The 16,349-nt window shown below is 44.9% G+C and overlaps 1 protein-coding gene across 2 annotated transcripts in view; it reads left to right on the top strand.

Moving 5' to 3' along the window:
• The first annotated feature begins 496 nt into the window (after positions 1-496).
• CAPN8 (calpain 8) overlaps positions 497-16,349 on the top strand; it is a 31,033-nt gene continuing 15,180 nt past the window's right edge. For both annotated transcript variants that reach the window (XM_076334636.1, XM_076334634.1), the window contains exons 1-7: positions 497-787; positions 3,563-3,632; positions 12,153-12,271; positions 13,388-13,521; positions 13,829-13,997; positions 14,895-14,978; positions 15,787-15,872. In XM_076334636.1, coding sequence (XP_076190751.1) covers positions 551-787; positions 3,563-3,632; positions 12,153-12,271; positions 13,388-13,521; positions 13,829-13,997; positions 14,895-14,978; positions 15,787-15,872 — 899 coding nt within the window. In that variant the 5' untranslated portion in view covers positions 497-550. The remainder of the gene's footprint in view (positions 788-3,562; positions 3,633-12,152; positions 12,272-13,387; positions 13,522-13,828; positions 13,998-14,894; positions 14,979-15,786; positions 15,873-16,349) is intronic.

Here is a 16,349-nt window from a genome sequence, read left to right as displayed (position 1 = left end):
CTCCATAACCATGTAAGCTGTAGCAGTAGATATCCAGCACCAGGTTTTGTGGCTGCTATACCCTCCAACAGGATAGAGCCCGACCTCAGAAGGAAGGAACGGAGTTTTAAACCACCTTCATCTGGATTTTTAAAGTGCTGGTCCTCAAACCTGACTTTCAGCACACTGAACACACACAATCACTTTCCATGTGTAAATAGGCATGTCTGCAAAAACACTGTTTTCCCTTGCTCCTTGTTAAAAGTGTATTTTAAAAAGGGGCAGGGAATTTATAAGCTTTTAAGCAAATAACGGGGGAGTAGTACAAGGCAGTGCCCACAGACCCAGCAGTGCCGGCTGCGGCCCCTGCCAGCTCCCTGCCTGCGTCTCTCAGGTACATCTTGGGTACATATTTGCACTTCTGGTGCCTCCTCCCTCCAGGGCTGTTGGAGCACATAGGGCAGCCCCCGGCTCCACCCGAGCCTCCTACCTGCCTATATTCACCTCCTCTTGCCCAGGAGGCAACGACAGAGCCGTGCCGCACGCCGGGTGGGCAGGCTGGTGCGCAGGCATGTCCAGGGTCGCAGCAAGGCTGTGCCAAGAAAGAGCAGCCGCGGATGGGCTCGGATCCAACAGGAACGCCATCAAGTATTTGAAGCAGGACTATGAAGCCTTGAAGCAGCAGTGCCTGCAGGCTGGCACCCTGTTCAAGGATGAGGAGTTCCCAGCCTGTCCTTCCGCGCTGGGCTACCAGGACCTGGGACCGTACTCCTTCAAAACGCAGGGGATAATCTGGAAGCGCCCCATGGTAAGAGTGCTTTATAACTGCTTGTTTTACTGGGTTCAGATCTAATCAAAGCCCACCTGAACATCCATGAGAAATCAGTGGTGAACCTGAATAGCCACTATTCCGGTATGTTTTGGTTTTTTCTTCCATCTTGCTTTACCTCCATGGTTAGCAGAAGCAAGGTTGAAAAGGGGGTGGAAAAAAAAGAAATGAACATCTTCTAAGCCCTTTATAAAGCAAGGAATCCTATAACTGCTTCATGGGAACCTGCTTCCTCTCTGTCCATCCCAGCTCCACGGAGCTACGAGGCCAGGGTACAATCCAGAGACGGATGCAAACGCCCCATGTGTATCCAGACAGAGCGCAGGGCACCCCAGGAGATATCGGCCATCAATTGTAACTGTACCCACACCATGGTCCTGCCACTGTGCACCTCAGGAAATCAGGCTAATACTTAAATAAAATCCTCTGCCTCGCTTCAAGCCACCTATAGGAGTTAAAGAGCAACTGACTGGAACTGTTATTACCAAAATACGTATGTCCTATAAATGGCCTTTCATTTCAAAATGGTCATTTTCATCAGGAAAGATTAGATGCTGGACTTTTTTAAAACCACAAAATAAGGGCTTCAGAGATTTTTCTGCACTTTCATATTTCAGTCATTTTTTTCTGTCCCTACTTTGCTCCTCCTTTGTCATTTTGCCCCTCCTTGCAACATCAAGAACAATTGAAAAAAGGGGAAGGAAGGAAAAAAACCCAAACAACTTACCTTCCTCTCATGGGGGAAAGGAGAATGAGAGAAGAAGGGAAAATTTGAAGGCTTAGATTTTTTTTTTTCCTCCACCTGAAAAGTGAGAAACGGAAATTTGCAGGTTTAATAACTCCAGGTTTTTACCCTGGCAACCCCATTTGTCCATCAGCACTTCACTCTGGCACCTGAATGTTTCAGCAGCAAGTACTGTGATGTATCTCTTGGCTTTGCCTACTCTGGCAGACCAGCAGCCTTAGAAAACTCATTAAATTATACTTTGGTTCCTCATGCAAGAACAACGTTGTGGCCGGTGCAGGCAGAGGCACAGTCACAAGTGCAGTGCGGTCAGGAATGACCGAGGGCTGAAATCCAGCAGGGTTAAATGTCCCAGCCCTGCCTGCCAGAGACCTGCCCACTTGGGACCCCTCTGCCCTCCTGGCACTCAGCAGAGACACAAGCAGTTTATGGACACTTAACTCGCAAGTACCTGGACCCACTGGCTTATCCCTGTGCATGGGGCAGAGTCCAACCCTGCTGCAAGGCAGCACAAGCACACGTGCTGGGGGAAAAAACCCTGCTTTGCCCTCCTGTGAAGGAACCTGGATCTGACCTACTTCTGTGGGTTGCGGGTGACTCCTGTGGGAGATCACAGCTTTGCTCATTGCTTGGACTTTTTCAACCAGCCAACAAGTTTCCATCTGCAAACTGCCCACAATTGCAGGCTGATGGGATACTTGTCCACTTACCTGCCCACATCTGAAACAGGCAGCAGGACCCAGTGGGCGGTCTGGAAGAGACCTGCTGGAGAAATGCGCCCTGCAAAATAAATATCCACTGCTAAGGTCATCTCCCCCCGGGCTGTGACTGCTGGTTTGCAGGCAGTGAGTGCTAGACACTCTGCCATCGAAGACATCTTCCGATTTCAACAGTGCATTTATAGAAGGAGAGAAGGTGGAAATGCAGTTGTGAGAAAGGTGTATGTGGCACTTGGCAGTGGTTCAGAAAGGACAGGTTTCTAGGTGAGTAATAAGTCATACGTAGCTGACTGCCACCAAGTGCACTGATTTAGAGGGAGGAGGGAAAAACCGACACAAAACCTTTTCTGTGTGGTAGGTAACCTACTTCTGACTCCTATCCACCAAGACTGACCAGCTGGATAACCACAGAAGCAAAAAGGATGTAGCTGAGATCACACCTATTGTGAGAGGAGATTCACAAGTTGGCTCTTCATCACACACACACACGAAGTTCTGGGTTGTCCCTGTCTCCGCAGCTCAGTGACACGGGGATGCTCAGAGCTGTCAACTGCTGTTCTCTGGGAGAGCAGGCAACTGCCTAAGCCTTCCTCAGCACTAGTCACCAAATTAGGCTTCCTATAAACTGCCCCTTGCTGCCATCTAGAAGCTCATGGAAAATGCTCAGGAGAAAGGGAAGGCTTTTGTCTCTACAGAGACAAAATTAACTTCCTAATATAGGGCATGAATTGTTGGAGGGCTCAGAGCGGGGATAGGAGGAACAGTCATTGCCATAACCTACTTGGCTGGCCCCAAAGGGCCAGGAAGAAAGGGAGGGGTCACTAATAAAAGCATTTGCACGGTTGGCCTCCCAGGAAGCAGGGTCAGGGTGGGGGAACATCCTCCATGCCGGTGGCAGTGGAAGCTCAACACAGCTCCAGTGTCAGACCCAGCAGCAACTCATTTGCACTCTTGGGGCAAAACAACAGCAAGATAAAATAAGATGTAAATGCCGAGGTTGAGTTTTCACCTCTGTCCCCACAGTAGCAAAAATTCTCACCAATATCACTGACAGTCTCAAGTAGCAAAGGGCTTCGGGATTTGCCTCCAAAAAATACATGCAGTTTTCAATTTAATAAGGCAACGTTGTTCTGATACCATGTTAATCAGATAAAGGACAAAGGATATATTTTTTAGAAATGCTGAAAGTGTTTAATATTTTTTGAACCTTCACATTGAAACAATGAACAAGAAATGGGGACTTTTCAGACCAGAAAGGGTGATGCATACTTTGAAAATGTGTCTTTTCAGGAGTTGTGCACCAACCCTCAGTTTATAATTGGAGGAGCTACTCGAACAGATGTCTGCCAAGGAGAGCTGGGTACGTACAGTGCGTCTGAATTTTGTCTTAGAAGAAGAAAAAAAAATGAAGCTTAATTTAAAAATTCCTCATATACAAACCATTTTATTGGCTATCTCCCAGACATAGCATGGAGAGAGGCAGATACCCAAGAAGGGGACCCACGCACCAGCATTGCTGCCTGGGACGGGGTGTATATAGACTTGTAAGAGGATTATCAAACCTGGGAGACACCAGACTGTCTCTTGGAGGTAGGAAGCTAATTATCCCTTTGTGGAGCAGAAGACTGGCTTGCTTTTCATGTCTTGAGACAGAGCTGGACACCAACCTAATCATGAGAGCACTTGCCTTGAAGCAAGAGAGCGGGCTTCATGCCTATCCCAGCAAGAGCAACTCCAAAGACTCAGGGGACAAGGGACACCAGGGAAGTTTCACCCAGTAGCCTAGTCATTAGGGATTTTTATTTGGGAGGCAGAGCAAGTTCTAGCCACAGTTTCACACGAAACAAGTACACAATAACCAAGGAGCAGAGCAGGAACTGGTTTAGTACAGGGGCTGGGGCTATGACGTGCCATTTCACGCCGAGCAGGACGGCCCATCTGCTTGTGGGCATGAGTTAGGAACAAGGACCACATCGTAAAAAAAATGAACAGAGCACGTAAACTTTGTAATACCATCCACAACAAGGAAATTGTTCCAGCCCTTCATGCTGAATGCTCCTTCTGCTTGTTGGCGTTTGGTCTAGAGCTGCGAGCAGAAGCAGGAGTGACCAGGAACCGGGCACGCTGTGCGAATGCAACCAAAAAAGGCAGTGTTGCTCAGCTCCCCGAATTAGGGGCTGACGCTGACGAGATGTCTCTCAGACAGCACTCGTCCTCTCCTGAAAATCCATCATAGCAAAACTTTCTTAGCCATTTTTCTTCAATGCTTGCCGTTGTCTAAACAGAGCTCCTATACAAGCGACCAGAAGGGAGCTGTAAGGGGGCTTTATTCCCCCTTCGAATAGCTGCAGCAGCAGCCTTCTTCCCTGCCTGCCTCGCTGATAAGATCCAGCTCCAGAAGACAGCAGCAGCAACCTCTCCTGACTACATATAGAGGCGAGAAGGCTGAAATTCTTGTAATGAGAATTTGATAGATTAGACACAAAGAAATCACCCTTTCTCCCTCCTGTGCTGCTTACCACAGTACTCCTGACCTTACTGGTCTTCCAGCCCATCCATTGTGCAAATGAGATTCAAACAATTTCTGCAAGTCATTGGCAATAAATAATACCAATGCTGGTCCTGTAAACACAGCACCATTAAAGCAATTGCTAAAAAATTCCCTGGTGCATGGGCCTGTGCTCCAAATGCTAAAAATAAGATGCCCAATCACATACTTGCTCCAGGATATTTATTCAGTGGATGCTGGAACAGAGTATGGGGAAATCACTTACTGTATTTTAGGAAAATGGTTCAGATAAGTAATAAAAGCGACATTTCTTGTCACCTCCAATTTGGGAAGTTTCTATAATAGCATAAAAAAAAATTAAAGATCATATGCCTGAAATAAAACCTCATTTTCTTTGACAGTTTACAAGCTAAAAGATTGAAGAATATTACCTGCTCTGAAACTAGAAGAGGTCAATGCATTATTTGTGTTAAGCCTAGAAACTGAATACAAATATCCTGAGCCCCTTTTTATTTCTGCCACCTTCTGAATGTCTCCGTGGAGTCCCAGTCCTTTGCGCTAAATGGGCTTTCATTAGAGAGTGGTGCCAAAATCCATCAAACAACAGAACTGGGCCCAAAAGCCTCCTGTGAATCTGGGGATGGTGCCTACCTCCAGGCTTTCCCTAGCCAGCCTTCGGTGGGCAGTACCCCAAGTGCTGATCCTGAAAGCAACCCCTAAACCTAGAAGAAAAGCCCCAATATCTGATTCTGTTTTTGTTAGGAGCTTCCTTTTCTCTCTCTCTCTCAAAGAAAAAATAATCAAAGATAACCCAATTTGTTTCTGCAAGGCTGATAACAATTGCTTCTACACACACTGACCCTTCACAAAAATAAACTTCAGAATATAGGCATGGGACTTCCCTTTTAGTGTTCAGGTATTTGCTTTACATCTCTGAGGCGTACTATGCTTTTTTGGTATTTGATCCAATACCTTGAATATCAAAGCCCTTGTTACTAAAGCCCTCATGTAAAACACTTCTATTGAAACAGACCTTGATTACATATTTACATAAGCCATGTATGTGACCCGTTAACAAGTCCTTTAGGGAAATAGAACCTATTTTTAATAATTTTCTCTGACATGTTTCTTTTCTTTCAAAAATAACACTGCAGGTCTGGGTTTATATGAACAAAAGGAACAAGAAAACCCAGAGTTAGTCTCACTCCATTAAACTTACTGCTTTGACAACAGTGTAAGTTAGATGAATATCAGCTTGGAAAGTTTGATGGGAACTTGAAAGACTTGAAATATTTTAAACATTCTTTGAACCATATCTTTTTGATAGCCTAGGAACAACTTGAAATGGAATCACATAGTCTTAGTTATTAAAGGTGACTTATGAAGTTTTCTTGCAGCTGTCTGAATAAGTTAACCCCAGAATTGTTTGCAGAAGGTTTTAAGAAGCAAGTGGCATACATTTAATTTAAAGAATACAAAACATACTCAAACCCTCTCAGTTTAATATTAGCTTTCCAGATCCGCACCATTTATATTCATGAGGCGCCTTTTGCTGTGAAGGCCTAGGGTGTACTCCAGGCACTGCAGGTCTCTTGGCCTGGGCTGTCACCTGGAGAAGTCCCCTGAAGCCAGTGCAGATGCACCAGTTCACACCAGCTGAGGAGTCCACCCCACGCGAGCTTTGGGTGCATTTTGTCTTATGGGCAGATTTGAGAAGGTTACGGGTAGGTTGGGGAACAAACCAAAGCCTGAGAGCTCTGAGATAGATCTGATACCTGTTGAAGGAACCTTTGGAGCTCCTGTAGGCAGGAGAGTGCTTAACAGTACTAGGTTTGTTCACTTATTTTGCTATAGACATTAAGATATGGCCCTTCTGATGTTCAGTCCCATGGGCCCAGGGGTATTTGAGATCCTTGTTCTAGGAGGTAGATCCCTTAGATCTCAAAAAATACATTCACTGACAACTCTGACACCCCAAAGAGAAGAAAGTCCATTCCTTTGCTGAGTGCTTCTTTGCCTTTCTGTACACAGCTGCAGAGCTTAATTAATTTCCATAAAAAACTTTAGGAAGCCTTCTTTAGATATCTCAAAGCAGGAACAGCCTGCACTGCCAGAAATGATAAAGCTAGTGGGTCAGTGCTTCCTTGATGTCTGACAGGATGCCCCAGGTACTATGAGCTCTGAAGAAGGGCTTCCAGCCAAAAGCTGAGAGTCAAGCCTGCTTGGTAAACCTGGAAGCAAAAGCCACAGCATTGTATTTGGATTCCTTCTGAACACCAGGCATTGCTGAAATAGCAACAAGCCAGAGTACAGTCAGGACAGAAATGCCTCTGTACTGTCCAGTTAGATCTTGGAACCAGACACTTGGGCTTTTGGCTTAGACTCACCATCACTAGGTCAATGAAGAGTTTAGATGCTCTGCGTCTAGACACTTTGATGGTAGCTAAACAGAAACTGAGCGCTGCTCTGTGGCAACGGAAACTAATCAAATTTCTCATTTATTTTATGGCCTTTGAGTGCAGCGTGCTTGGGTAAACATCATCAATATAGAAGAGTCACTCAGCTCCCAGGTCACCAAGGATTCGGCATTCTCTGCAGCGATTCGATTATCTCTGAAAACCAGGAGGTGCCTGCGTAGCACTGAGAACACGAGCCATCTCAGTACATCTGTGAGCAGCAAGTGATTTTATTTCAAGTACACTAATAGGCAAAGTAATTCTCCAATATCATTTGTGTGTGTACATATATATGTGTATATATATATATGTACACACACAGAGCTAGGCACAGCTAGGCTTCATGTTTACCTTTTCTACCACACACTCAAGGTCAGAATTGCTCATTTCAAATTAAAAAAAAAAAAAAGAATTGGACCTTACCAACATTACAAATGACTTCAGATCCAGGAATCAAGCTGGCTTCTCTTTAGCACGTTCAGCAGCAGCGGTAAACACTGTAATTGGCACTTGTCCGAAACTTTTGTTCATGAAATATGAGACTGAGCAGAAAGCAGTCTATGTACCCATAGGTGATTTAGCCTTGCAGGGCCAATGCTGACAAGACTTTATTTTTTTTTAAATTTCTTTTTATAAGCTAAAAGGCTACAACTTCAAATGCATACAGTGAGTAGAAATGCTTTTTGATATTGTCATTTTTCTGACTATAACTGTATTGGAAATACATTATAATTAAATATTTAATTCATTGGCCAGTTGGCCTCATTTCCTCTCCCTCCAAAAATTCACTTTTTAGAAAGGGAATCAAATAGTTTCCTCACAGTTTGAAAGATGACTCATACCTGCAGCTGAATCAGGACAAGTTTGAGCGGTCCTACATAAGCTGCCGCACTATACTGTAGGCATAACCACAAACAAAACTCTGAAATTTGCTGCCGGCAAAATGATGATGAACTTTGACAAAAGGAATATGTACTGTCAACTTGCACTTTTTTAGAACTACTAATATATTATCCAGTAGGGCTGAGAAACCTTTTTAATAGACCAGGATCCCATTGTGGTGTACACGAAGATAAGAGGCAACCCGTGCAGTTTAGGCTCCATCCTGGAAGCTCCTCGGTATGGACAGATTCCTGCATCTTCTTTAATTTGTCTTAAAGCCAATATCACAAGAACCTGATACAACGCGTCGCTTGTATATAAAAGATGGCCCCAAACCGCCTGCATCTAGGCACCCAATGCAAACTTCCTTTTTATCAAGTTACTGCACAGCAGCCAATTCCCAGCTAGTTCCTTTTGGAGGGTACAGTTAATATTTGTTCAGCCACAACCTTAGCCAAACATATTAGGCCTCCAAGTAAGGTTTAGAGACAGGACTCTGCATTGCTCAAGGCAGGCATAGCTATTTTTAAGGCCAAGTTCACCAGTGCAATTCTTCCAATATAATTCTTTCCATGCATGCTTTGAGCAGACTTCCCCCTAATGCTTCCCCGGGAGGTTAGATTGCATGGCACGTTTGCGGGAGGCAGAAGTGCCAATGCCACTCACCCTCCCAGATGCTAAGAAGTTAACTCATACTGTAAGATAGCTGTAAAGGATTTCACGCTGCATTTGGCATCTTATGGGGATGAGATTCTGAAACTGTTTAGTTCTGAGTCAGGGAAGTAAATAATGTATTTAAGGAAATCCCTCTCATTTCACTGATTCTTCTGCCTAATTGTGCATCAAACATATACCATCCTCAGCAAAGCCCAGAGTAGTTTCCTCTTCTCCGGCTGTAAAAATCTGGCCTGCACCAGGAAAGGGAAACCCTTCCAGACGTTGCACATTGGAAGAGTACCAACTCGTCACTGCTACAGACCTTCTTCTCTGGTCTCACTGGCGGTGGAGGGACACAACAGGGACACCAGGACCCCCACCCTGCCACCTTTTCAGAAATAGTCTTCTGTGCTTCACAGCATGCCAGGAGCAGCCAGGGCAGCAAGAAAATCTAGGGTAGTTGAAAAAACGAGGGATTCAGTTCTAACTTTATAAGGCTTTTCATCTTCCTCCTCTGGAGAGCCATTCCCCAGACTTATCACCATTATTTCTACCTCTCCAAGCAAAAGCATAAGTTATAACAGCATAAGGCATGCACCTGTACCAAGGAAAGCCTCAAAGAAATAGATACAAAGCAGGTCTGAGTGTTCTCAGTCTCATTTTTTCCTGCATCTATATTTTCGTGAAAGAGGAGGCTCTTAAATCCTTTTTTCCCTGCCTTGTGCTCTCCCAATTTTGCTTATTTTATACATAGGTACCTAAGGCTGGGAGGAACCTTCCAGGCCAGTGAGTTGAGCCCTCTCCCACAGAATGCAAAATAATTTGTGAAAGAGCTAGGTTGAAGATGAGCTTGGGAAGGTTTTTGCTCATAGTTGTTCTAGAGGTTGAGGCTTTTAGACTCTCTCTTCTATATGCACAGCAGCAACTTTTTCCTATTTCCAGTTTAAACATCTCACAACCCTTTTATTTTAATTTATCTTCTCTTCTGCAAAGGAAATCTTACCTTTCAAGTAAGGGCTCTTGGCTCAAACAGCTTTTCTGCAAAGTAGGATTTGTATCAGAAATAGTGTGGCCAGCAGGAGTAGGGAAGTGATCGTCCCCCTGTACTCGGCACTGGTGAGGCCGCACCTCGAATACTGTGTTCAGTTTTGGGCCCCTCACTACAAGAAGGATGTTGAGGTGCTGGAGCGTGTCCAGAGAAGGGCAACGAGGCTGGTGAGGGGTCTGGAGAACAAGTGTTATGAGGAGCGGCTGAGGGAACTGGGACTGTTTAGCCTGGAGAAGAGGAGGCTGAGGGGAGACCTCATCGCTCTCTACAACTACCTGAAAGGAGGTTGTAGCGAGGTGGGTGTTGGTCTTTTCTCCGAAGTAACAAGTGATAGGACGAGAGGAAATGGCCTCAAGTTGCGGCAGGGGAGGTTTAGATTGGATGTGAGGAAAAATTTCTTTACTGAAAGAGTGGTGAAACATTGGAACAGGCTGCCCAGGGAAGTGGTGGAGTCCCCATCCCTGGAGGTATTTAAAAGACGTGTAGATGAGGCGGTTAGGGACATGGTTTAGTGGGCATGGTGGTGTTGGGTTGACGGTTGGACTCGATGATCTTAGAGGTCTTTTCCAACCTCAATGATTCTATGATTCTATGATTCTATGATTTAACCTGCCTCACACTTCCCCTTCAAACTTCACTTGCGTAGGATTAGCAGGACAAGCTTTTTTTAACCTCTTCTCATAAGAAATGCAGATGGATGGGGAGAAGCAGGTAATCCAGCCATTTTCTACCCCCTTCTAGCTTGAATGCGCTTTCCTGAATGTGGCAGCCAGGATGACAAAGAGCAATTCTCAAGGAAGGCTCAGGCACCTCACATACTAATACTAGGTTTTCCCTCCTCACTGGAAATGCCTGGGCTGGCACACTGGGTGGTTCATGATTTTGCACCCATGTCAGATCAGCCAGCTCAGGTAGTTACAGGTCATCACACCAGGGGCATTTCTTTATAGGCATTTCTCAAGTCACTGCTTGCCTAACTGGGAACAGCTGTTTCTTGCTCAGCTCATAGGAGGCATCTGGGTACCTCCCAGTGGGGTACAGGCAGCAGGGAGCACACAGCACCAGGCAAGTCCCCATATCTTACCTTTACAATTACATTAATCATGACACTAAATCATAAAGCCCAAGTCAATATAAAGAGTTAGTTGCTGCTCTAAGATATTAAATCACGCTACAGGTTAAACTCTTTCCTTGGTTTCTCAGTTAGCTTATTTCCGCTGAAGCAAGAGCTGTTATGCCAATTCCTTCTGCAGAATACACACCTGCACAAAGAGACTATGTCTTGGCACAGATAATCCACAGGGAACCAGGAAAACGTTAGTACTTTCAGAGCAGCTTTGTTTTCCTAGACTTTCTGCACACCTCAGAAATAACACAGAACCACAAAAGTTCTTCCTACTGTTTGCAGTATGCAGTAAGAAGCCCATGAGTCACTGAGTTTCCCAGGCACAGCACCTTTGGTGTGATAGAGGCTTCCACTTACCCAGCCTCCAATCCACAACAAGCAGGTAACCCAGCAAACAGCTCCAGCTGCTGAGACACCCAGACTCCAGCAAGGGCTGAGCTTGCCCATCCTTTCGGGGGGGTGGGGAGGGGGGGAGCAGAGAAAGGACTCGCCTCCTTGCAGAGTTCCCAGGAGACTTCAGTTTCCATTAGACTCACAGGCAAATCTGTAGCAATAGCCCTAAGTGCTGATTCAAATTCAGACCTTCAAAGAAAGGGCTAAGAAGGAATAGCCACTCAAATGTTCCTGCTATCCATCGAATCTTCTCCAAAAGATAGGAATGGAGGTCCCACCACCCTTCTATCAACCTAGAGGCTTTTGCTCTCTTCTAGAGACCTTCTAAGCCCTTGCTCCTCCCAGGTGTGGTGGCTTGGGTCTAGTTAAAGTACCTCAGGTCATTAACTCTGTACTGCCCAGCCAGGCTTTGCAACCCACATACCTCAAATGCCTTCTCTCTCTGGCTATGTTCTTGGTCTCCTGAGGGCATTATCAAGCTTAGATAAAGCAGCCTGCTTTCACAGGTTCATTAACAAATAAAAATAGCAAAGTCCAAACTAGGCCATTGAAATTACCACCATGATCAGCCTTAGAGGCCCCAAGAGACCTATGCGGTCTGGGTGAGTGGAAAATGAGCAAAAGAGATAAATAGCACAACAAAACAAGAATGGATTGCTGAACCAATACTGAGTCTGGCAGGACCTTGCAAAGCACTTAATGCTGGCATTTTAGTCTAGACAGGAGACTGACATAATGGTGTAAGGATCAGCTTGGCAAACCCCTATTTATTAATTAACTTTTCTGCCTTGTAACGTATGTGTTTTTAGGTGATTGCTGGCTCCTAGCTGCCATTGCATCTCTCACTCTGAATCCAGATATTCTGTACCGTGTTGTTCCCAAGGCTCAGAGTTTCCAGAAGGACTACGCTGGGATCTTTCATTTCCAGGTACCTATATGATCAGAGTATTAAAAATAAAAGAGGAAAATGCTAGTATTTAGCTAAAAGCAGCTTTTTTGTGTTTGGCACAGGCTATATATTCAAGAATTACAGTGTGTAAGTGAAATGGGGCAGGCGGGAGGGGGAAGCGGGGAAGAAAAGAAGAGCAGAGTTAAATAACGTTGTGACACCTGCTCACTGGCTAGGTTCTGCTGTCTTACATCTGATAGGGCTCTGGTGAATTATACAGGTTTTGTACACCATCACGCCACGTGAGTCAAACCAAGCTCTGTCGCTGCCGACTGTCGAGAGTGAATTCAGGCTGATGCGGTTTCTCCTCCTTCCCTTCCCTCCCTGCACCTTTGTCTGGATTTCCTTGCCTGCAGACCCAGTGTGTTGGAACTGAGCCAGCCTGCTTTGACTAGAGGTTAGGCTCAGGTGTGAGCAGTATGGATTCACTCTGCAAAGCTAAAGGAGGTGTTTTGGTGAGGACAGATGTTACAGAGCACCTACCTATCCCTTCCACCAGCTCATCTCAGCAGAGGGGTTATTGTGTCAATTATCTTCTTTCCTTTCAGGACTGCATCAAATTCTGGAGTAAATGTTTCTAGTGTTCAGGCAAAAAATTAGCATTAGCAACGTTTCACACATTTCCCAGTATTTTCAGAAGGGATTAGCACTATTGAGTGCTTCCCTTTTGAGTGACCTCTCCTTGCAGCATTTTTACAGGGGCATTGGTTTTTTATCCAGTGGATTGGGCCTTAAAAGAGTAGACAAGAAAAGAGACTTTAGAGTATCCTGTCTACAGGCTAGCTTTCTGGACTCTCTACCATGTAAGCTCTGCATGGAGCACAGACAGTGTTCCAGATGTTATGTGCAACAAGTTGCTGTTAATATTACCTATCAGCAAAATTTAATACAGCGTTAAGAAGCCTGCTCAGTGCTTCACAGGGCTGGGAAGAGTTTGCCTCTATTACAAGGGAGAGGACTCCAACATGGGAATGAAACCTTACAGTGACTTATCGAGGGGGAACTGATGACAAGTGAAGGGGTAGGAAGATGGTAGTGTGGAGCTATTATGTGCACACCCGCCCTCATCATCTTTTCCTTTCTTCTTTTCATCAGTTCTGGCAGTACGGGGAGTGGGTGGACGTCGTAGTGGACGACAGGCTGCCCACCAAGAACGGGAAGCTGCTCTTCGTGCACTCGGAGGAAGGCAATGAGTTCTGGAGCGCGCTACTGGAGAAGGCCTACGCCAAGTACGGTGGCTAAGCAGGAGGTGGTGCTCCTGGGTTTGCAGAAGTTGACTGCCCAGGCGGTTGTGGTGTTAGACACAATGCACTTCACTCAAATGCAGCCTCCATTCCACCCATTATTTACAGTTTCCTCTAGGTCCATAAAGGGTATTGCCAACTGTCTGTTTCAAGGGGCTTTACTTCTGGTGCCCCGGGTCACACTGATGATCACATAGACCGAGGGATACTAAATTATGAACCCTTCTTTCTGCGGTGCCAATGCTTACAAGTGGAGATGGCCCGTTATATAGCTCTTGTCATCTCCCCACAGGTTGAACGGCTCTTACGAAGCTCTCATAGGAGGGTCCACTATGGAGGGCTTTGAGGACTTCACTGGAGGCATCTCTGAGTCCTATGAGCTGCGGAGGGCTCCTTCAAACCTGTACCAAATCATCCAGAAGGCTCTGAGAGCTGGGTCGTTGCTTGGCTGTTCCATTGATGTAAGAGACTGCCGCCGCTTTACTCTCCTTGCTCCTCTTCTCAGGGCTCTGGTCCATGTTGTAACAAAAGCTTGGACCAATGTTAGACATAGGTAGGAAGCTCTGAATTAAAAGCATACTACAGTTAATGGGAGACTTTTATTGATTTCAGTTATAAAAAACTTTGGATGAGGTTCTAAATAACCAACTCTTGTCATGCCTCCTTTTTTACAAGTCAGCCTGTGATAATACTTTGAGCCGTGAACTGGGGACTGGTCTTCCTGAACTCTGTTTTCATTCTCTGAGTACCTTTTCTCATTCAAATTCTGTGTAATTTCAGCTCCAGACACACAACTGCCAGAGACAAACTCTTTGAGATACTTTGTTGTAGCCTGTAGTCTGATTCTGGCTTTGGTTTTCAATCCTGAAGATTATTGACACCTGTAATACAAATTCTCTCAAGTTACAGATGAAGTTTGTACATGTTTTGGCAACTCCACACCTTTCACATCCCTTTTCATTATCTTGTTTGAAATCCTGGTTCATGGCATATAGGATTACCAGAGTTGAAATTTTGATGTGCTGGATCTGAACTGAGGCAGGCTAGAGCCGAATTCACATGAACACATCTTTGCAGGTAACTGGATCTGTTACCTGAGCTGGGAATCGGATTTAGATTTAGATTTCATTGTACCTTCTTGAATCTCTGCTGTGCTAGGACTGCGTATTTAAGGGCATGAAACTGTGGAGGTGAACTTTTGCTGTGGATCTCACCTCTATTTAATACACTTTGCATCAGGAATATTGATATTCATTGTGCATACCACTTTGGATATCTTCCCCCATATTAATTTGCTCATGAAAGCTGTGTTCGTACACAATATATAGTCCTAAATGTGTATAATTTTATTGCCCCAGATAACTACTGCAGCTGAAATAGAAGCAATCACAAGTCTGAAGCTGGTAAAGGGACACGCTTACTCTGTCACTGGAGCAGAAGAGGTAAGCCAGCCTTTCCAGGGCCGTCATACAAAACAGCTTAGGGTTGCAATGCTGCAATGCCTTCAACTTTCTGATGTCTTTCTGTGACTGACCAAATAGAAATGTTGCTACCTTATGCACCCTCTTACAGAAGAAGAAAGTATCTGTAGTACTTAGGCTGAAACCTCCGTACTGGTAGTTATATAGTGTATACTGTGCAGCCTGCAACTTGTGTTGTACCAACAGACTGGAATACAAAATGTAAAGGTGGGCCAAGCTGTTACTGAAATGGAGGGTATGGAAAGGAGAAACAGGAGAGGAGGCAGCTGTTTCCCCACGTGTTCCTACTGCATAAGGTGGGAGCGTGTACTTTGCCAATCAGCACTAATGGGAAAGGAGTAAAAGCCTCTTTCATGAACTCCTCTGTTAGTCTCACCTTCACAGTGAGCCCTAAATACTCCTGCCCCTCTGAAACTGGAATCATTACAGAGGTGTCCATGCCAAATAACATCTTTCCAACCTTGCTGTGTTGTGCAATGTCTCCTGCTTTTGAGGATGTAGATATTCTGCTGTTTTGCAGCTGATGTTTTTCCTTGCAGGTTGCTGTCATTATATGAAATGATGAGTGCTGCAGCTAATGGCTCACTTGGTGGCACAGGATAATGTAAAATAAGGGTGGAAGGTATCTAGGTGTCTTTTAACTATTGCAAATTGTAATAGACTGCATCACTCAAGTACAAATCGTGTTTTATCCTGTCTGAAAAGCAATTGCCCTGTGATCATTGGAATAATGGAAGTGCTCAGGCTCTGTTTGTTGTGGATCTTTTAGGTAGATTACCGAGGACGGCCAGAGAAACTAATGAGGCTTAGAAATCCCTGGGGTGAAGTGGAATGGACTGGAGCTTGGAGTGATAAGTAGGTTTTTATATGCCCCTGCTTCTCTCTCTTCAGTGTATTTTGGTATCTTTTAAAAATTAAATTGAGACTAGGCAGTTAATCCAATCACAAAACACATTTAGGAGAGATACTAAATCAGTTGGAATAAAACACTATTAATTTATTAGCAAGGTTAGATATTGATCTGCTCTGCCCAGCGGACATTCTTCCCTGCCTCAGGCAGAGCTGTCTAATAAAAGAGAACAGCCCACGTTTTAATTGTGAGCAGCCCAATGCAAGCCATTTCCATGTTATTTTACAAGATGACTTTTCTCAGATTGATCCTACTGATGGTGCCAGGACCTTAGTAGGATATGCAAACCAATCCTATTCTGGGAAATACAGCAGGGCTGAACCATTGTGCCTCTGCTTCAACTCTAAGGCTGCTGTGCTCTAAATCAGACCAGTATTTAGTTTTTACTGGAGAATCTTGAAAAAATAGGGATGTTGACTAAG

Source organism: Aptenodytes patagonicus, chromosome 3 (assembly GCF_965638725.1).
Source record: "Aptenodytes patagonicus chromosome 3, bAptPat1.pri.cur, whole genome shotgun sequence".
Lineage (NCBI taxonomy): Eukaryota > Metazoa > Chordata > Aves > Sphenisciformes > Spheniscidae > Aptenodytes > Aptenodytes patagonicus.
The sequence above is the reverse complement of the archived record's forward strand: the minus strand, read 5'-3'. Positions and strand labels throughout refer to the sequence as shown.